The 22,767-nt window shown below is 43.3% G+C and overlaps 1 protein-coding gene across 1 annotated transcript in view; it reads left to right on the top strand.

Annotated features, from left to right (window-relative positions):
- RBM39 (RNA binding motif protein 39) overlaps positions 1–22,767 on the top strand; it is a 1,247,463-nt gene that overhangs the window by 549,324 nt on the left and 675,372 nt on the right. Inside the window, exon 7 of the mRNA XM_044090163.1 lies at positions 3,695–3,812. Coding sequence (XP_043946098.1) covers positions 3,695–3,812 — 118 coding nt within the window. The remainder of the gene's footprint in view (positions 1–3,694; positions 3,813–22,767) is intronic.

Below are 22,767 nucleotides of genomic sequence, written 5' to 3'. Positions count from 1 at the left end.
TTATTTGACAACCTACTTCAAACTATTGGCCACAAAACCCCAGGTATCTGGAAGGAAAATACTGCAAGCTCTGGGGTTCATGGCCTCTTGCATTCTACTTATTCCATATGTAAGACTGCATGTGAGGATACTCCAGTAGTATCTAAAAAGCCTATGGTGTCAACATTCTCAGGACCTGGAATCGATTCCTATCATTCCTTGTATAAAGACAGAGTTCCTTTGGTGGGCAGAGGCCTGCTACCACAACAAGGGACTCCCTTTCACTCTACCCCCTGCAGCCCAAACCCTAACAGATTCGTCAGACTATGCATGGGGGGCTCACATAGCAGGGCAGTGCTTTCAGGGCAAATGGAGCCCGAGACAGATGCACCTGCATAACAATCAAAAAGAAATGTTAGCTGTACAAAATGCTCTGACAGCCTTCAAAGACTATACTCTTCCAGGACCACTATTGATAAAGACAGACAAACACCACAGTTATGTGATGCATAAACATGCAGGGGGGAACCCACTCGTACCCTCTCCGCAGACTAGCCATGGCTCTAGGGAACATAGCCTTAAGCTACCAAGTACACCTACAAGCACAATTCCTGCCAGGCAAACTAAATTCACTGGCAGACGACTTGAGCAGAAATCTCATGGACCCACAAGAATGGAAACTAGAACACAAAATATTCAACCTCTTGAGCAACAAATGGACTCCAAAGGTAGACCTGTTTGCCTCCCCTCAGAACTACCATTCGATCATATTCTGCACAAGAAATAACCACAGTCAAGCTTGGAAAGTGGATGCCCTGTCCTTTACGTGGGAAAGCGTCTCTGTTTATGCCTTTGCCTCCTTCCTCTCCTCTCGAAGGTTCTATTAAAGATCAAACAGGACAAGCCAAGGACAATACTGATTGCACCAGACTGGTCATGCCAGCACTGGTACCCCCCTTTTGCACAGTATGACACTGCTACAACCATGGCACCTGCCTCAGACCTCTTCCCTGCTGTCCCAGCAGGCGGGCCAAATTCTGCACTCTCAGCCTCAAACCCTGAACCTTGCAGCCTGGCTAATTCCTTGAGCTCTCCTGTAGCATCCCTCGGTAAGCAGGTGCTGGATGTCATTCTGGAGGCAAGGAGGCCTAGTACTAGAAAATCCTATGCTGAAAAGTGGAAAAGATACTGTTCCTGGACCCCAGGCTCAGGGGATGGGCATAATGGTGCCCAGCCTACCGCATATTCTAGAGTACTTAACAGAAGTACTCCACAAGGGCCTATCCTTCTTGTCAATTTAAAATTCATGCCTCTGCCATTTCAGCACATTATAATACTGAGCCCACCCCTCTTCCCTCACCCCTTTGCTAAAACAATTCCTTAGAGGGACCAAAAATTTAAGGCCCCACAGGAGAGCTCCCACTCCAGCTTGGGACCTTAACTTTGTATTGGAAAAGCTTACTCTTCCCCCCCTTTGAGCCAGCTGCAACAGGAGAGCTGAAATTACTTTCTTGGAAAACAGCCTTCCTTCTAGCCATCATTTCAGCAAGAAGAGTTTCTGAATTACAGGCCCTCATGGCAGTGAAACTCTTCATCTTCCATGCAGACAGGGTTGCCCTCAGGACTAATCCTTTTATGACCAAGGTGGTGTCTAGTGTGGCCCTAAATCAGTCAATTAATTTGCCTACTTTTTTTCCTAATCCACATAACAAAGGGGAACGAATACTGCACTCTCTGGATGTGCACAGACAACTTAGATTCTATTTGGGCAGTACTAAGCCTCTCAGAAAATCCGAACAGCTGCTTGTTGGCTTTGCTGCCAGGGCAGAGGGGAAGGCCATTTCAAAGCAAACCATTTCCAATTGGATATCCCATTGCATTAATTTCTGCTACAATCACCATGGAAAACCTACCCCACGGGATAAGATCACATTCCACCAGGACTGCATCTACCTCTACGGCATTTCTCAGAGGAGTCCCTACCAGGGACATCCTAGAAGCTGCTACCTGGAGCTCTGTACATACCTTCACCAAGCATTACCACATGCCTATCTTTTCTAAATCCAGAGCTGGATTTGCCACTGCAGTCTTGCAGGGCTTAATACTCTTTTGCTTTCTCCTCCCTTCCTTAGCTTTGGGAATCAACCCAAATGTGATGACTTCAACAGTGAAACACTAAGAACATAGTACAGTTGTGTACACTCACCATAAATGTAGATGTTCGAATGTATTCACTGTTGCATTCCTGATTTCCCTCCCTCCAGCCCCCTGACTTCTCTAGACGCTACCTTTCCTTCTTTTTTGGCATTTTTATTTTTTCTTGTGTGTTTGCTTTTTGATGAGGCTGTACCGTACCATATAATTACTTCCTATTGTGGGGGCACCTGACATCTGGGGGAAGAAAAACTGATGTAATGGCATCTGCTGCTTGTTTTATACCCCTGATGACCTGACGTCGTTGAAGCGACAGCATCCGACGCAGAAATCCGAAGACTCTGGTATTCAGTCCGGCTAAGGGCTACCTGCAGACAGATAACCCAAATGTGATGACTGCAACAGTGAGTACACTCCATCTACATTTGTGGTAAGTGTACACAACTGTACTATGTGAAGACTGTTTGCTGGCACAACTATTTTTTTTTTTTTTAAGCAGGTTCTTAGTTACTTAGGCATGCAGTCCACGAGACCATTAATTACTTTGTCGAAATTGCCAGTTCCCCAAAGCATTCTGGTTTAGTGCTCAAGGTCATACAGTAGGCAAATGACTTAAGGAATCAAACTTTGTATAACAGGAAGTAGCTTGTTAAAGCATAGGCATAACCTTAATCCTCTTTGCTTTCTGCTAGACACCATGATCAAGTTTTTAAACAGTTAAATGTTAATATATTATGTATTGAGTTTTTTTTCCTTTTAAACAATTTCTGACCATGTTTTATGATGGGAAGCACGCTATTTTCCTTAGTTAAGAAAAGATGCAGTTAAAAAAAAAAATAAATAAATAAAAATGAATCAAGGGCAGCTGGAGATGTTGCTATCAATGGTAAAAATTTTAAAGGAGAGCTGACAGCATCTACATTACTTTTTCTTTTGCGGTTACGGTCCTTTGTTCAGTAGAACAGTTTTCCCTTAGAGTCATTTGGTTTGTGACTTTAATTACTACACTTTGCAGAGTCTTGTATTTCCATTTTTCATATTTATGTTGTTTTCCCTTTTGTAGTTGGGTAGTGTTGGAAAAAATGACAATGATTGGTGTATGTAAAATGTTTTTGGTCAAAGGTCTTAACTAAAATTCTCTCTGAGTATATGTGAATGCTGGTGTTATGATTTATTGCATGCATTTGACTTTGTAAACTAGTGCAGTAACCTGCCCAATGGAGAAAAAAAGTTTTGTTTGATTCACTTTTTTGTAGCTTGTCTTGTACTGTCATGATGTTATCAAGTTCTATTAACCTCCCCACCGCAGTTCTGATTTAGGGAAATTACTGTCTTGCTTGGGGGGGTCCTGAAGTAGGTAGAGACTACTTACATGCAATAAAAATTGTCTTAAACACTCCCTGCTTTACTATTTATAATTGAAAGCTGAATTGTCCATTTGATCTGTACATAGGAGTTATTGTAATATTTTCCTGAATAGGACTGTTAATTTGATTTGACTTGTTTGTAGCTGCTTTTGAACTAGAGTTTTATTTAGACATGCTCATTTTACATTATACAGAGAACCAATAGACAATCTCTCTCCAGAAGAAAGAGATGCTCGCACTGTGTTCTGCATGCAGCTTGCTGCTCGCATTCGACCTAAAGATTTGGAAGACTTTTTTTCAGTTGTTGGAAAAGTAAGTGCCCACAATTTGAGTAAAAGGTTTTGTACTCGCCAGTAATCAACATTGCAGATGTTTCTAGGATTCTGGCTTAATTTTCTGCTGTTCCTGTATTATTCTTGAAGAATGGTCTGGGTTTACTTAAAACATTATTTTATATTTTTTTCAGAAGTTAATGCTCATTATAGAGATAATGCTGCATAGCATACATAATGCTGTGGGAGTTTTGCTGCAGATGAACGTAACCCATCTGGCCTGACTACCAATGCTTCAGACAGAAAAAAAAATATTAAACCACCATGGAATTTACTATAGAATAAACATTGTCCACGGTGAACGCTTTCACTGTTGAAGGTAGCTTCATCAGACCTGGGTCTCACCTGTACGAGTCTTCCCATCTACCCTTCAACATTGACTGGGCCTCTAATAAAGCTGAAATACAAGGATTCTTAATTAATAAAGCACCCTATTGGAAGAAAATTTATAAGACTAAAGAAAGCTCAGAGTAGAATTTCCAATTTAGAAGCACAATTACAATTAAACTTTAACGAAAAGATAGACAACCAGATAATCACTTTTCAGAAAGAGCTTGTGTTTGCTTAATGCTAGACTATTTGCTTTCCATGAAACCAAAACTCTGGCTAGCAACTCAGAATGGTTGCAAACCTCACCTAAGCTCCTAGCACATCTGATAAACGAAAGAAAATATACTCCTACCATGTCCGAGATTATTGATCAAGGCGAGTCGTACTGTACTAATGTTGAAATTGTCCAACTCTCTGAAAATATCTACCCTGTAATTTGTGGAGATCTAGCACCCTTAACATCAAAACAGGAGAAAATTAAATTTTTGAATCTGCTAAAATTTCCAAAGATTGATCAAACTCTACAGGAAAGCCTCTCAACCCCTGTTACTCAACAAGAGATAATAGTAATCTTAAGACAAACAAAGCACCAGTTCCAAATGGATTTATGGCAGAATTTTCCAAGAGCTTTTGCTCGAAAGTTTCTAAAGTGTTACTACTACTTTTTAATTACTTAATAAATACCATCACTGATCTCCACTTTATCTCTTCTAAGACTTTTTATTCTTAAAGAAAATGCTGACCCCAAAGACCCTAAGAGCTACAGACCCATTTCTTTGATTACTGTGGATGCTAAAATCTTAACCACAATACTGGCTAATAGACTAAAACCCATTATCCCACACATTTTATCACATGGACAAACTGGTTTTACTGTCTTGACAAACTTGAAACAAAACACTTACACTAGATGCCTTAAAACATTCTCAACAGAATCACGGTTCCCTATTAAATCAGCAAATGCTTAAAATAGTGAATGCTGTTTAATCAAACCTTTTTGTTCAAAACGGTGAAATCCCGAGCACATGGAACATAGATTTTTTTTCCCTCCAGGGAAAAAAAATCACTGGGTCATTTTCTGGACTTTGCCATTTCCTTCACTATGGTGTAGTCTCAGAATTGGTATATGTAAGTATGGGGATATAGGGGTGCAGCACCATATTTTGGGCTTCAGAATATTACAACTTCTCGTCCACAAATAAGTAAATCCAACACAGTAAAAGTTCCTTTGTTTTATACTATGGACAATAAAGATCTCATAGAAATTTTTAAGAAGTATTAGTCTATACTTTTAGTGGATGATGATATTAAAGAAATTGTAGGTGACAGACCAGGTTTTACCTATAAAAATAGAAAAAATCTTGAGGTTATTATGTTATAAACAATTCAATCACCTTACAAGTGATTTGGTAGGCTCAATGTGACCGTGTGCTACATGCAATTTTTGTTCTTATATTGGTACATCAAACACATTCTATCATCCTGATTTGAAAATTAACTTTACTTTCAACATAGAAGCAACATGTAAAAGCTCTAATTTAGTGTATTTGGCAATTTGTCAAATTTGCCAATCATTCTGTGTTGGAAAAACAAATAGGGTCCTCAGAGACGGAATTCGAGAGCACATCTATCACATCAGAAAAAATTCCATTCACAATGCTTTAGCCAGACATGTCTCCAGTGCAGTATCTGAACATTGTTTTTTATTTAGGGTAATAGATTTAATTCAACCAAGTATAAGAGCAGGGGACATCAGGAATCAGACCGAATACAAAGAGAATAACTGGATTATTACTCTCAGGGCGGACAGAGGACATGGATTGAACGAAAGGGCTAGTATTAAGCCCTTACTCAAGAAACGTAGAATAATGAAATAATTATTAGCTTTTACATTTGCACTCATTATTGAAGCATTTTTTATGGTTTAATTTCTCATATATTTTTTATACATTATATTGAATGCATATTAATTGTTATAAAGTTTTTTACCTGCTTTTTCATGGCTTTTTTGTGTATATATGGATTCATATGTGAAAGTTGAGCTGTATCTTTAAGAGCTGATTTCCTTAATATATACATTGTTTCCATTGATTCTGATGTTTTTGAATCTATATATGACATTTTTTAATTTTTTATTGTAACAGTCTGATGAAGCTTTTAAGCAAAATCGCTTACTGGTTACTATAAATAATTTGCTGATTTTAAGAGCTTTGTTTGCTCCGTTACCTCTATAATAATTCTGGATATATTTTATTTTTTCTTGTGGCACGGAGCATTTATCCTGTGGGTGTGTTGCGTTGTTGCTTTGATAAATTAAACCTTGACAAATCTGCAATTTTCCCTGTAAACTCACCATACTTGCTTTTTTATACCCCCCCCCCCCCCGACCAGCTGAAAGCAAAATAAAACATTCCATAAAATAGGAATCTCCTTTCACCAGGACCCCCAAGACATTATACCAAAATAACATTATAAACCTCTGGCAAAACTGTACAATAAGATTGTAACAGATGGAATAAAGGTAAACTGCCTTTTCTATGTAAAGTGACAATTAAGATGAGTATCTTACTGAGACTACTACATAACTTTATGGGCTTTCAGATCGTATACAATAGATTTTTCTATAAAATTGTGTACTCTTGCAAAATGCATATGGTCTCCTAAATCATTGATAACTTAAGTTGATGTACCCTAAAGATAAAGGAGTAAATCTTTCTGATTTCAGATTATATTACGATATAATTAATAGCAGAGTAATAGCAATTGCTGACTATGGCTCTGGTGAGAACTCCTGGTCACCTCACTGGATAGAACTGTATCATAATTATGTCAAAACTTTTAATTTCAATCCCAAAGCTCTCCTTTCTTAACACCTTGAGTTTGAAAAGTTCTAAACTGCAAACTTCAGTTAAAAAAAAAAAAGAAAAAAAGTATAATGTACAAAAACTTTTTAATTCATTGAACCTATCCAGCCCTCTAACCTTTCAACCATTGCATTTCAACTCAGACTTAAAACTTAACTCAATGCTTAATCTAAATAATTGCCCCCTATTAAAGGAGAAATATATATGTAACTTTTACCCCTTCCGAGGCCAAACCATCTCAGAGTGGAGATTGGCTCTAAACCTTCCCAAGAACTATACCATCATATTGAGACAAATTAGGAAGCTGTGCTCTAACTATCTTATCCCAGCCCAAATGATAATGACATAGGTACATGTAAAACTCTCTGGAAACTGCCAATAAAGAAGAAAATTATTTCAAATATGTATAAGTTAAATATGTCGCTAAGTTTTGGAGAATCTTCTTTTCAGAATACTGGACTACTTTATATCCAGCAATTGTAAAAAAAAAAAAAAAAAAAAGGTGCATCAATCTATCCAATTAACCTGTAAAACAATTCCTTAAAAAAAAAACATAACTACATACAGTTAGTGATGGTTAATAATGCACATCTTACTCCTACCATTCAGAATTCAGTTCACTTTCCATTTCCACATTAATCAAAGAAATGGGTCTGTAGCTCATTCATATTCTTTGGAGTTGTAAACGTTCCTGTAAACTTGAGCATTCTCTAAAAGTTAGACTCCAAAAGATGGGATATGAAAAATCTACCCTCTCAGGGAATTTACTATTCTACACATACCTCCAGTGGGATTGACAAAGTTATAAACTCACATTCTAATTACTGTTTTTACTCTAATCGAACGGTATATCCCATTAAATTGGACAGATAGAGCATCACTTACTTTGGTGAGTTTAAACAAATGGCAGTGAAATACCTAACAGCTTATAACATTTTAATGTCCAATTAAAAAGCATATTCATGTTTTATTGAATACTGGGGTATACTATTTGATCACATTTTGCAATATCTCCTTTGCATTTAATATCAGTAGTGTATAGACCTGTTTTTTAGATCCTGTATCATCTTGCCCACTAATTCCTCTTTTACTAACTAAACTCTTGTAAGGCCTCTAATGGTCTATCCCTCCTCATAAATCATCCTTCGATTCAGTTTCAAGATTGTATTGCTTTATTTCAGGTAACTAGCACTTGTGTAAGTAGTTGATCTGAAGTAGTTTACTTCATTTGATCTTCAACCTGTGGGTATCGGATCCGTAGCAGATCTGAGCCAGCAACTTCACAAGCATCTGCTCTGAGCTCCAAGCTCCTCCCCTACTTGTAATACACCAATACTACCTTCCAGCCCTCGGATCTCGTTTGCCGTGGCTTCCAAATGCATTGTGATTCTTGACTCCAGGTTGAGAGTAGGTTTTTTGAAATATTTTTCCCGTTTCTTCATGTTTAGTGTGTGTGCTGGTAGTGTAGGTTTTCCTCCCTTCCTCCCCCTTGCAGGTACGTCGAGTGTAGGTACTTTTCCTTAGTTTTCAGGTAGTTCTACAGTAGTTATACTCACCCCCCCTCTCTTCAGCCTTTTTGTGTGCTTGTTCTAAGTGTGTGACGAGTGGAGTGTGTCTTCTAAAAATCCCTTTTTTGTTTCTTTGGACTAGAATGGCTGATGTCCCGAAATAAGTTTTTAAAATATGCACTGAGTGTGGCCGCAAACTGTCGCCTGCTGACAGCCACACTCTGTGTTCTTTGGGTGCTGCCCATCTATCAACGGACTTCACAGAAGTTCCAGGAGGTTTCTCCACTTCTGGCTAGGAGCCAATCATTATCAGTTTCGAGCCCTACCCTTTGGTCTCACCACAGCCCCCAGGGTGTTCACCAAAGTGATGGCAGTAGTAGCGGCTCACTTGAGGATTCAGGGGATTCAGGTCTACTCTTACCTGGATGATTGGCCCCTTACCGCTCCCACCAAGCATCTACTATGTCGGACCAGAGACTATTTCCTCCGTCTTGCACACGATCTAAGGATTACAATCAACACAGCCAAATCTCTTCTGAACCCTGTCCAGGTTATAGAGCACACACGAGCACGGATAGACACATTACAGACAAAAGTTTTCCTGACCTTGGAGAGAGTTCGAAATTTAAGTATGCACGTCTCTTTCATTTACTGATCTCATCTTCCCTCAACCGAGTCTGTTTTAAGGGCCCTAGGTTCTATGGCATCGACGATAACACTTCTACCATGTGCTCACTTACATATGCAAGTATTACAGTGGACTCTAGCGGTGCATTGGTTTTTGTATCTTCCGTTATCGCACCCAGTGCACCTAAGCAAAGTCTGCAGGTCGTCCCTTCTATGGTGGACGCAATCTTCGGAACTCTTGGAAGGAACTACCTTTTGTTCCAGCCCCCTGCCCAAGCCACAGTGACTATGGATGCTTCCCAGCTGGGGTGGGGGCCTTTTTCAGGCAGGAGAGTCCAAGGCATGTGGTCCCCTATTGAGACCAGTTTGGATATAAACGTTCTGGAGATGAGGGCGGTTCTTTTAGTGTTGCAGGCCCTTCATGCCTTTCTACCTCTGGTAATCATTGCAATCCAGTCAGACAAGTTGGTGGCCTGGGATATCATACAGGGAGGGACCAGATCTTATTCCTTTTGTTGCGAGGCCATGAGAGTTTGGGAATGGGCAATCTCCACTGGTCGTTTTCTCATAGCAACGCATATTCTGTGCTGGTCCAACATTCTGGCAGACAAACTAAGCCGGAGTATTCTGATGCCTTACGTATGGTCTCTGAATCCTTCGGTAGCGGAGCAGATCTTTCTAGAGTGGGGTTGGCTTTACTCTGATCTCTTTGCATGTCCTTCCAATGTGAAGTGCAGAAAGTTCTTCGCTCTGAACTCCCTGCTGGTGGAGTCCACCAGAGATGCTCTAGTCCACGTTTTGCCTTCCGGTTTTCTTTACGCTCACCCCCCTATACCCTTTATTCCAAAGTTCTTACAGAAGGCTCGTCGACTGGGGAGCAAATTGATCCTCATTGCCCCTTTTTGGCCTCTCCAAGTATGGTTTCCCTTCTTTTGGTCTCATCTTCTAGCTCCTCCTTGGATCTTGGATCCCATTCAGGATCTCATTTCTCACCACTCCGAGGGTCCCTCATCCAAATCCGGAGAGTCTGAAGCTCACTGCTTGGCTGATTCAGTTCCCTTAATTGCTAGGACTCCCAGATTGTTGTCTTCAGTCAGGTCTGTTCTGGTGGCAGCTCATAAGTCATCCACCAGGAAGGTTTATTGCAGCAAATAGAAGCGTTTTTCTTTTTGGGCCTCTCAAAGGAGTTTAGATCCTTTTCACGGCTCCCGTTCTGGCTATCCTTGACTTTTGGGCAAATATTTTTCAACAAGGGACTAGCTAGTCTACGGTCAAGGTTCTACTAGCCGCCATTTCTCATGTTCACGTTGGTGAGAACTCTGCATGTTCTTCGTGTTTCACTGTTGCAGTCATCACATTTGGGTTATTCCTACCAGGGTAGCCGTCAGTTGGCCCGAATACCAGAGGCTTAGTATTTCTATGGCGGTTGCTGTTGCTCCAGGACTCATGTCAGGTCATCAGTGGTATAAAATCAGGCATCTGATGCCATTACATCAGACTTTTTTGCCCAGAAGCAGTTCGCACGAGTGCCTGTCGGCAGCTTCCTGAGTTTTTCAATTCAGAATTGAAGTTGAAGTCTTCTAAAGCTAAGTACCCTGTTGGGGTTCCTTTTTTCTTGCTCTGACTGATGTCAGAAAAAGTTAAAAATTGACTCGCCTGTGGAAAGCAAATACCACACCGAGACTTTCATTTTTACTGCATCACTTGCTTGGGCCCAGACCACGACGTCCCCCGATATTGCTTTTGTTCAACGCCAGAACTGTACGTCATCGGGCCCTTACTGTAGCTAGATATTTTCGCTCTGTTCTCGAATTCCGAGATGGCTTTGGTAAGTCACCCGATTACAGATCTTCCGAAAAAACGTAAGGATAAAGACAGACCGCACAGGTCCAAGACTGCCGATGACGCTTCTGTTAAGCTAGTCAGTTCTCCGGTCCTCAGTGAGGTGCTTTCCCAGTCCCTGATGCCCACTTCTGTGGATTCGTAGGCCGCTACCGAGACCCTTTTGGAGTCCGGTATGCCACGAGACTCTTCTTTGACTAAGGATCCTGCGGATGTCTTTACCTTGAATGGGTCCGGAGCCACTGAGCAGGCACCGGCTTCCGAGGAAGTACTTTGCACTACCCATACTCGACACAAACAGACTTTCATGTCTACAGTTCTTTCGAAAACCGAGTTTCTAATGCCCAGGGTATGAATCCCACCCAAGAAACTGACCCAAGCGCAGGCACCTGCTTCCGTGCCTCAGTCTCAAAAATTTAAAATGGCAGAAGATCTTATAATGCTTATCAGGGGAAGCCAGGCTATCCTTTCCAAAAGAGAGACTTGTCACCAGTAGTTGTATCTGAACAGGAGTCCGATGACTCTGATGCATCTGAATATGAAGATATGCAACCCCTGTCTGCTTATGATGATTCTGATGCAGAGGAATCCATCTGTTCACTCTCTCCTCCCGAGGACTTTTCCTTTGGGGAAACCCTACATACTTTAAGGGAGCATTTCTAATGGGAATGTCAGGATTATTCTCAGTCAAAAAAGAGACTCTGGGAATTCTTAGATCTTCCACAGCACAGACCTCTGGCCATTCTTCCTGTCCTGGATGTTGTGGATGATGTTTTTATGGAATCCAATCTGACACCCTCCCTCCTGCTCCCAGTAAACTTGACTGGTACTAGAGAGTCCCTGACTTTCTCAAATTTCTTTTCAAAAATCCTACTGCTGACCCTGAGGTCATTTCTCAAGGACCTAAAGGAATCAAAGCAACTTCAGCTAAGAATCTCAACCCCCTCATATAAGGATTCCTGAGCATTAGACAGATGGGGTAAAAAAGTATACACCTCTGCTACTCTTGCTGTTAAGAGCATTAAATTGTCATTTTCATATGCTGAAATATCAGCAACATACCATGGAACTCCTCAAACAAAAAATATATTTTCCCTGCTTGTGCAGAAAATAGTTACAAGAGTTAATGCATTCTTTAAGTCAAGTAATTAAGCACACCTTACAATGTGGTTTTTGACGCCCTAGAAGCATCTTGCAAAGCAGCAGTCACTGGTTCTGTCCTTAGAAGGCATGCTTAGTTTAACGAACAGCCCTTGCCAAACAATGTCAAATCCAAGTTATTGGACGCACCCTTGCACAAAGACAACTTATTTGGCACCAAGGCAGAAAAGGTCTTAAAAAAGATGGAAGAAAAAGCTAAATCTATGCAGACAGACTTCTTACAGGTCCAGCCACTAAGGTTCAGTAGGCATTTTCCCTCCAAGCACTGGCCCTTCCCTGCCCCCTCCAGGTCAGCCCAGCCCAGACCCAGGGGAAGCATGTCCCCCTCAGACAACAGCCCCAGGGAATGCAGAGATCTAAGCAATTGAATTCCTCCTCTTCAAAACCAGTGAGTGCAAAGCCACCCCCTCATGGTATGAACTCACAATGACTTTACACTTCCACCCCCTCCTTCTGCCCACCTGCTCTTGCCCCTAGGAGGAAAATTCTTCCACGCAAGCAACTGGGCCACCATTGCCAACGATGGCTGGGTCGTCAGCAGTGTCCCAGGGATACAAATTTTATTTCCACACTCTGCCAACCCCAAAAGGGTTCCCAGATCTTCCCCAAACCAGTGGGCACAGGTCAAAAAGCAAGTCCTTTCCCTGCTCTCTATAGGCAATAGAGCATGTTCCTGCAGAACAGATAGGCCAAGGTTTCTACTCCAGACTCTTCCTGGCACCCAGAAAAGAGGGCACATGGCGTTCCATCCTCAATCTTTCCATTCTAAGCACCTTTCTGGTGATACCAAAATTCTCATCCTCCAGCAGCTTCTACCTATGCTTTCCAAGGATGCTTGGTTAGCCACTTTAGACCTAAAAGAGGCCTACCTACACATCCCAATCAGGGAATCATGCAGGAAATACTCAAGTTTCAGGGCAGGATCACTACAATTTCAGTTCTCCGCTTCCCTTTGGCTTATGCACTGCTCCCAGTGTTTTCACAAATGTCTGGCTCCCGCCATTGCTTTTTGCAGACAGACGTATTCATATTTACCCATACTTAGACTGCCTAATTCAGGCAGACGGGTAAAGCTGCTAAAGCACCTGACCTTTGTAAAGGACCTACTGACCTCCCTGGGTGTACCATCAACAAAAAGAAATCCAAACTAGTACCCACACACAAAATTGTATTCCTGGGAGCAAGCGTGGACACAGCGTCCCATATGGCATTCCTTACACCAGAAAAAAAATCCTGACAAGCTACTTTTGTCAACTAGCCACCAGGACCCAGTTATCTGCAAGGAAAATCCTGTAAGGTGTAGGGTTCATGGCTTCTTGCGTTCTACTCATTCCATATGCCAGACTGCATATGAGGAAACTACAGTGGTACCTAAAAAGCCTTTGATGTCAGCACTCTCAAGACCTGGAAACTCTTATACCAATGATACCTCGTCTGAGATATTTTCTTTGGTGGGCAGCAGCATGCTACCACAACAAGAAACACCTTCTCACAACCCCATGCCACCCAGACCCTCACCACAGACACAGACTATGCTTGAGGTGCACACCAGTACGGCAGGTGCATTCAGGGCCAATGGATCCCAAATCAAATCTGCACATCAACCAAAAAGAGATGTTAGCTATTCAGCACTCCCTGACAGCTTTCAGATCCCCTACTCTCCCCAGGGCCTCTACTCATCAAAACAGACACCACGGTGATGTGGTACATCAGCAAGCAGGGAGGGACTCGCTGTTATCCTCTGTGCAGGCTCACCAAGACCCTTTGGCACACGGCCTCAGCTATGCAGCTACACCTGTTAGCACAATTCCTGACAGGCTCTCTAAACTCTCTGGCAGACAACTTAAGCAGAAATCTGCTAGACCCACACAAGTGGGAGCTAGACCAAAGAACCTTCACCCTTGCAACCCAGAAATGAGGCACCCCGAAGGTTGACCTCCTTACCTCCCACTCCAATCATCAGCTCAGCAAATTCTGCACTAGGGAACCTCACAGGAAGGCCTGGAACGTGGATGCTCTATCCTTCCAGTGGGTAAATCTCTCGGTCTGCGCATTTCCCCTCTACCACTCATTTCAAGGGTACTGCTCAAAATAAGGGAGAAAAAGCAGAGGACAATCCTGATTGCTCCAGACTGGCCACGCTAGCACTGGTACCCACTGCTATGTGCAGCCTGTATCCCCTGCAATCATGGCACCTTCCTCAGATGCCAACACTCCTGACCCAGAGGAATGGAGAATTCATGCATCCCCAACTGCAGACCCTAAATCTGGCTGCCTGGCTTATTCCCTGACCTCAAATCAAGCTGCTAGTCTAAGCAAACAAGTTCGAGATGTTCTACGTGAGGCCAGATGCTCTAGCACTCGAAAGTCTTATGCTGACAAGTGGAAAAGTTTTTGCACTTGGATCCAGGCTAAGGGAGCTGGAACGGCACACCCCTCTCTACCTCTCATCCTAGATTACTTGGCAGACCTACTAAACAGGGGTGTCTCCTTCTCTTCAATTAAAATTCATGCCTCTGTCATCTCTGCTCATTTCAGCACAGAGCCACCTCTTTTCTCACACCCTCTCATCAAACAGTTCCTAAGAGGGTCAAACAACTTGAGGCCACCCAGAAGAGCTGCTACCACAGCATGGGACCTAAACTTTGTGTTGGAAAAGCTCACACTGCCCCCCTTCGAACCTGCAGCTTCAGGAGAGTTAAAAATTTCTCTCTTGGAAGACAGCCTTGCTTCTGGCCATAACTTCAGCTAGAAGAGTATCCGAGCTACAAGAACTTATGGGTATAGAGCCTTTCATCATTTTCCATGCTGAAAGGGTCTCCCTTAGCACTAACCTGTCCTTCATGCCAAAAGTGGTGTCCAGTGTGGCTCTCAACCAATCCATTAATTTGCCCACCTTTTTCCTTAATCACAAAACAAGGGAGAAAGGATTCTGCACACTCTAGCTGTGCACAGACAACTCAGATTCTACCTAGACAGGACTAAATTTTTTAGAAAAAACTGATCAATTGCTAGTCGTCTTAGCTGCAGGAGCAGAGGGCAAGGCCATATTCAAAATAACCATTTCCATTTCCAAATGGATAGCACACTGCATCCATTTCCAAATGGATAGCACACTGCATCCATTTCCAAATGGATAGCACACTGCATCCATTTCCAAATGGATAGCACACTGCATCCATTTCCAATGGATAGCACACTGCATCCATTTCCAAATGGATAGCACACTGCATCCATTTCCAAATGGATAGCACACTGCATCCATTTCCAAATGGATAGCACACTGCATCCATTTCCAAATGGATAGCACACTGCATCCATTTCTGCTACAAACTGCACGGGAAATCTCCCCCCAAGGGGTCAGGACACATTTCACTAGAGCAACCTCCACCTCTGCAGCTTTCCTCAGAGGGTCCCCACCAGGGAAATCCTGGAAGCTGCAACATGGACATGTTCATACCTTCAAGCATTACCACCTGCCTATTTTCTGCAAATTCAGGGCAGGCTTTGCCACTGCAGTTTTGCAGGGTATCCTATCCCGCCCCTGGTCTTCTTTACTGCCTCCACCCATTACTTCAGCTTTGGGAATCAACCCAAATGTGATTGCAGCAGTGAAACATGAAGAACATACTACAGTTGTGTGCACTTATCATAAATGTGGATATTAGTGTATTCACTGATCCAGTCCTGGTTTCAGTCCCTCCATCCTCCTCGTCTTCTCTCTCCTTACAAGGAATTTTTGGCATTTACTTTCTACTGGTGGTGGTCTTCCACTATAACCTAGCTCCGTATTGGGGGCTCCTGACAGGGCAAGAAAAACTAATGTAATGGCGTCGGCTGCTTGATTTTAAACCACTGACAACCTGACGTCAGTCCTGAAGCGACAGCAACCAACGCAAAAATACTAAGCCTCTGGTATTTGGGCTGACAGGGCTACCCTGGCTGGGATAACCCAAATGTGATGACTGCAACAGTTAATACACTCTTTACATCTACATTTATGGTAAGTGTACACAACTGTACTTTCGCCTCTTCCAGATGGTGCAAAGCCTTCATCAAAGGTGCCTTCCTCTTACGTCATCCGGTCAAAGTTCCCATCCCCCCCATGGGACCTTACTATGGTACTACAAGCATTGGTTGCCCCTCCATTTGAACCTGCAGCAACCGCAGATCTGAAGTTTTTGTCTTTGAAGACAGCCTTCCTACTGGTTATCACCTCAGCTAGGAGGGTTTCAGAACTTCAGGCGTTGTCTGTCAAGGTCCCATACATGTTTTTCCATAAGGACAGGGTTTCTCTTAGCACCAATCCTTTTCTCACAAAAGTAGCATCTGAGGCTAATATCAAACTACTAATTTACCTGTTTTCTTTCCAAATTTTACAAACAAAATTGAATTCAAATTGCATTTGTTGGATGTTCATAGACAGTTGCGGTTCTGTTTGCACAGCACCAAAACTTTTTGTAACTCTGACCAGTTGTTTGTGTCCTTTTCTAAACCTTTTTTGGATAAACCTATTTCCAAGATGACCATTGCCTGGTGGATTTCTCTATGTATCCTTCAGATCTACAAGGATAAAGGTTTGTCTCCTCCGGGTCAGGTTAAAGCTCACTCGACAAAATCCATGGCTACCTCTGTGGCATTTTGGTAGAGTGTATCCTTAGACTAGATTTGATGTTCATGTTTCACTGTTGCAGTCATCAAATTTGGGTTATCTGCTTGCAGGTAGCCCTCAGCCGGACTGAATACTAGAATCTTGGATTCCTGCGTCAGATGCTGTCTCTTCTTCCATGACATCAGGGGTATAAAACATGCAGCTGACGCCATTACATCGGTCTTTCTTGCCGTTCAGTGCCCGAAGCAGAAGCAGTTAGCAAGTGCCGGTCGGCCGACTTCTGAAATTTTCGTTTTCGTGTTTCAGAACCGAGGTCTTCAAAAAGATCAGTACCCCGTTGAGGATCTTTTTTCTTGCTCCAACCGATGTCAGTAAAAGTTAGTAATTGTCTTATATGTGGAATGCAAATACCTCATAAAGATTTTCATTCGTATGGCATTCCTTGCTTAGGCCCAGACCACGACTTCCCTCATTGTTGGTTCTGTGCCTTGTTCAACCCCCGAACTATTCAACATCAGGCTATCTTTGCAGCATATTATTTTGGTTCTCTGTATCTGTACTTCGAAATGGCTTCGTTAAGCCCTCCAACTACCGATCTTCCGAAAAAACGTAAGCATAAAGACCGAGACAGACGGCATAGGTGCAAAACTGCCGACGACACTTCCGTTAAGCTAGTCGCCAGACCGCCGGTACTCAGTGAGGTGCTTTCGGTCCCCTTGATACCCACTGCTTCAGATTCGCAGGCCTATACTGAGACCCATTCGGAGTCTGGTATGCCGCAAGATGCTTCGACTATGAAACCTGCTGATGTCTCTACCGTAGATGGGTCCGGAGCCGCTGTGCAGGCACCGGCTTATGAGGGTGTATTCAGGCTTACAGACTTGCATTCTAAACCAACGCCATCTTCTTCATCCAGGCCTAAAACTCGCACCATGCCTAGAAAACCGATGTGCAGACCCCATGCTCAGGCCCTTATGCCTAAAAAACAAATGCTTAGAATGGCTGAAGACCTTATTACTTTAATTAGGGGAAGCCAGCCTTCCCCCTCTGAGACCTAGAACTGATTTTCCTTCCGATTCTTCTGATTAGGAATCTGATATTTCTTTTCCTTCTAATTACCAGGATTTCCCTTACCTACCTATGAGGATTCTGATGCAGAGGATTCCATTCCCTCTGCTTCCCCTCCAGAAGATTTTTCTTTTGGTGAAACCTTGCACACTCTTGGGGAGCATTTCGGCTGGGAAAGCCAGGATTACTCTGACTCCAAAAAGAGGCTTAGGGAATTCATACTCATTCCTCAACACAGGTCTTTAGCTATCCCTCCTGTTCTGGACATTGTAGATGATGCTTTCTTGGAATCTAGCCTTTCCCCAGACACCTTACCTCCAGCTCCCAGAAAACCTGACTGGTATTAGAGTACCTGATTCTCAAGTTCCTCTTCAAGAATCTTACTGCAGATCCAGAGACCATTTCCCAAGGACCAAAAGGCATTAAGGCTACTGCTGCCAAAAATCATACCTCTTCTGATAGAGATTCTAGAGCCTTGGACAGATGGGGTAATAAGGTATGCACTTCTACTTTGGTCATTAGGGCTTTATATTGCCAGTTTCAAATGTTAAAGTACCAGCAACATATTATGAGGCTGCTTAAATGGAAAATGATGATTCCTGATTGTGCTGAACACAAAGAATTACAGGATTTAATGCATTCTTCAGAAAAAGTTTGTAAACCTGTTTTGCAGTGTGGTTTTGACTCTAGAAGCATCTTGCAGGGCTGCTTTCACTGGGTCTGTACTTGGAAGGCATGCTTGGGCTTAAGGAGCAAAACTTGCCAGATCATGTTAAAGCTAAATTACTGGATGCTCTTTTAAACCAAGACCACTGCCTGTTTGGCAACAAAGCAGACGAAGTCTTCAGAAGGATGGAGGAAAAAACTAAATCTATGCAGACTGTTAAGATTTCCTACAAGTACAGCCTCCCAGATTTAGTAGGCATTGGCCTCCAAAGAATTGGTCCTTTCCAGTCTCTTCCAGGCCTTCAGACCAAACCCAGGAACAGCAGACCACCTAGGTTACAGTCTCAGGCTATACACAGGCCTAAGCAGTAGGGGGCTCCCACTTTCAAAGCAGGGAGTAGTAAGGCACCCCCCCCCCCCCTTACGGAAAAACGTCACAATGTCTTAACCTTACCCCTTCCAAGCCCTGCTCAACTGACTGCTTCCTTAGGAGGAAAGCTCGCCCTGTATGCAAAAAAACTGGGAACTCATTACCCAGGACAAATGGGTTTTGAATATATTTTCTCAAGGGTACAGATTCCACTTCCACACCCTACCAACCCCAAATGATTGGCCACATCTACCCCCAAATCAGTGGGCAGTGTCCCAACAGCAGGTTATCTCTCTCGCGAGTATCAGGGCTAGGGGACAAGGTTTTTGTTCAAGACTGCTGCTGGCGTCTTATCCTGGACCTCTCTATTCTAAACACCTTTCTGGTAATCCCAAAATTCAAAATGCTAACACTTCAACAGCTGCTTCCTATGCTAGGCAAAGATGCCTGGTTTGGCAACCTTAGACTTAAAGGAAGCTTGCCTGCACTTTCCAGTAAGGGAATCTTGCAGTAAATACCTACACTTCAGGGCAGGCTCCATGCACTATAAGTTCTCTGCACTTCGGTTTGGCTTATCTACTGCGCCCAGGGTATTCACAGTGTCTAGCTCCAGCCACTGCATTTTGCAGGCAGAGAGACAGAAAGCCAGGACTTTATATTAAAACATCTGGCATTCGTAAAGAAACTTCTAACCTCACTGGTGTACACCATAAACGAAAATAAATCTCACCCAGTACACTGCCAACAGATTGTATTCCTGGGACCAAGCTTGAACGCAACTTCCCAGATGGCTTTCCTCACTCCAGCGAAACAAGTTTGACAAGCTACTTCAAACTGTTGGCCACAAAGACCCAGCTATTTGCAAGGAAAATTCTGCAAGCCCTGGGGTTCATGGCCTCTTGCTTTCTACTAATTCCATATGCAAGACTGCATATGAGGAAACTAATGGTATCTAAAAAGCCTATGGTGTCAACATTCTCAGGACCTGGAATAAGTGATTCCTATCATTCCTTGTATAAAGACAGAGTTCTTTTGGTGGGCAGAGGCCTGCTACTACAAGGGGCTCCCTTTCACTGTACCCCCTGCCGCCCAAACCCTAACAGACGCATCAGACTATGCATGGGGGGGCTTACTTGGCAGGGCAGTGCATTCAGGGCAAATGGAACCTGAGACAGATGCACCTGCATATCAACCAAAAAGAAATGTTAGCTGTGCAGAATTCCTTAACAGCCTTCAAAGACTGCATTCTTCCAGGACAACTATTGGTAAAGACGGACAACACCACAGTTGTGTTACTTAAGCTTGGGGGAATCCACTCGTACCCTCTCTGCAGACTAGCCATGGCTCTGTGAAACACAGCCTTGAGCTACCAAGTGCATCTACAAGCTCGATTCCTGCCAGGCAAGCTAAATTAACTTGCAGACCTAAACAGAAATTTCATGGACCCACACAAATGGAAACTGGAACCAAAAATATTCAGCCTCTTGAACAAATGGGGTACTCCATAGGGGTAGACCTGTTTGCCTTCCCTCAAAACTACCAATTGGACAAATTCTGCACAAGGACTTTCCACAGTCAAGCTTGGAAAGTGGATGGACCTGTCCTTTACTTTGGAAAGCCTCTCTGTTTATGCCTTTCCCCCGTCTGCCTCTCCTCACAAAGGTTTTGCAAAAGATAAAACAGGACAAGCCAAGGACAATACTGATTGTACCTGACTGGCCATGCCAGCACTGGTACCCCCTCTAGAGCATTATGACACTGCTGGAACCATGGCAACTGCATCAGACCCCTTCCCTGCTGTACCAGCAGGTAGGTCAATTCTGCACCCTCAGCTTCAAACCCTGAACCTTGTAGCCTGGCTAATTCCTTGAACTCTCCAATAGCATCCCTCAGTAAGCAGGTGCTAGATGTCATTCTGGAGGCAAGGAGGCCTCATACTAGAAAATCCCATGCTGAAAAGTGGAACAGATACTGTTCCTGGAGCCAGACTCATGGGATGGGCACAATAGTGACCAGCTTAGCTCATATTCTTCAGTACTTTAACAGAAATGCTCCACAAGGGCCTATCCTTCTCTGTTAAAATTCATGCCTCTGCCATTTCAGCACATTATAATACTGAGTCACCCCTTTTCTCTCACCCCCTGCTAAAGCAATTCCTCAGAGGGGATAAAGATTTAAGACCCCCCCCCCCCAGGAGAGCCCCTACTCCAGCCTGGGACCTTAATTTTGTATTGGAAAAGCTCACTCTCCCTCCTTTTGAGCCAGCTGCAACTGCAGAGTTGAAATTCCTTTCTTGGAAAACAGCCTTCCTTCTAGCCATCACTTCAGCAAGAAGAGTATCTGAATTACAGGCCTTCATAGCAGTGGAGCCCTTCATTATCTTCAATGCAGACAGGGTTTCTCTCAGGACCAATCCTTTTATGCCCAAGGTGGTGTCTAGTGTGGCCCTTAATCAGTCCATTCATTTGCCTACCCTTTTCCCAAATCCACAAAACAAAGGAGAACGAATACTGCACTCTTTGGACGTGCACAGACAACTTAGATTTTGTGGACAGGACTAAGCCTCTCAGAAAATCTGAACAGCTGCTAGTTGGCTTTGCTGCAAGGGCAGAGGAGAAGGCCATTTCAAAGCAAACCATGTTTAAGTGGATAGCCCATTGCATTAATTTCTGATATAAGCACCATAGAAATCCTACCCCACAGGAGATAAGATCACATTCCACCAGGGCTGCATCTATCTCTGCAGCTTTTCTCAGAGGAGTCCCTACCAGGGACATCCTAGAAGCTGCTGCCTGGAGCTCTGTACATACCTCCACCAAGCATTGCCACATGCCTATTTTTTTAAATCCAAAGCTGGTTTTGCCACTGCAGTCTTGCAGGGCTTAATAGCTGGCCCTAATGCTCTCTAACTTCCTCCTCCCTTAGCTTTGGGAATCAACCCAAATGTGATGAATGCAATAGTGAAACACAAAGAACATAGTACAGTTGTGTGCACTTAACATAAATGTAGATGTTCGAGTGTATTCACTGTTGCAGTCCTGGTTACCCTCCCTCCAACCCCCTGACTTCTCTTGGCTCTACCTTTCCTTCTTGTTTGGGGTATTTAAGCTTTCTGGTGTATTTGCTTTTTGTTGGAGGGGTACCATAACATATAATTGCTTCCCATTGTGGTGGCACCTGACATCTGGGAAAAGAAAAACTGATGTAATAATGTCGGCTGCATGTTTTATACCCCTGACGACCTGATGTCATGGAAGAAGAGAGAGCATCCGACGCAAGAATCCAAGACTCTGGTATTCAGGCCGGATGAGGGCTACCTGCAGGCAGATAACCCAAATGTGATGACTGCAACTGTGAATACACTCTAAACATCTACATTTATGCTAAGTGTACACAACTGTACTTCGGTTTACCATGTAGATACATATGATTGTAAATATACGCATTTTTGGTGTAGCCAATATACTGCAGAATGGGTACATGTAAACAGAAAATGCAGGGTTAGGACCGCCACTCCACTAATATGCCAAGGGCAGGGATGGGGCCTCAGGGTGTGGGAGTCTGAAGTGTCCCGTACCTGTGCTGGCTACCCACTCAGACTGCTGATACGACTACTGTCTCATGTCCTCCTTCAGTGTCAGCAGTCTGCCTTTTCTTTCCACATGTGCCCATTCAGCAATGAACCTAAGGGATGAGGGACAGAAGTAACTTAATTACTGCCCTGACCTTCCTACATTTACTGTACCAGAGTGGAGGGAGAGTGAAAGGCCACATTGCATTGGAGAAAGACGTACCTAGACTTTCTTTTTGCGGGTGGCCTTTCTGCGAGGGACTGAACGCATCAAAGTTGCACCCGTAAGACCATGCATGTCCTGGAAAGCAGCCCA

The sequence above is a fragment of the Protopterus annectens genome, chromosome 12.part0 (assembly GCF_019279795.1).
Source record: "Protopterus annectens isolate FY-2018-M chromosome 12.part0, PAN1.0, whole genome shotgun sequence".
Classification (NCBI taxonomy): Eukaryota; Metazoa; Chordata; order Ceratodontiformes; family Protopteridae; genus Protopterus; species Protopterus annectens.
The sequence above is the reverse complement of the archived record's forward strand: the minus strand, read 5'-3'. Positions and strand labels throughout refer to the sequence as shown.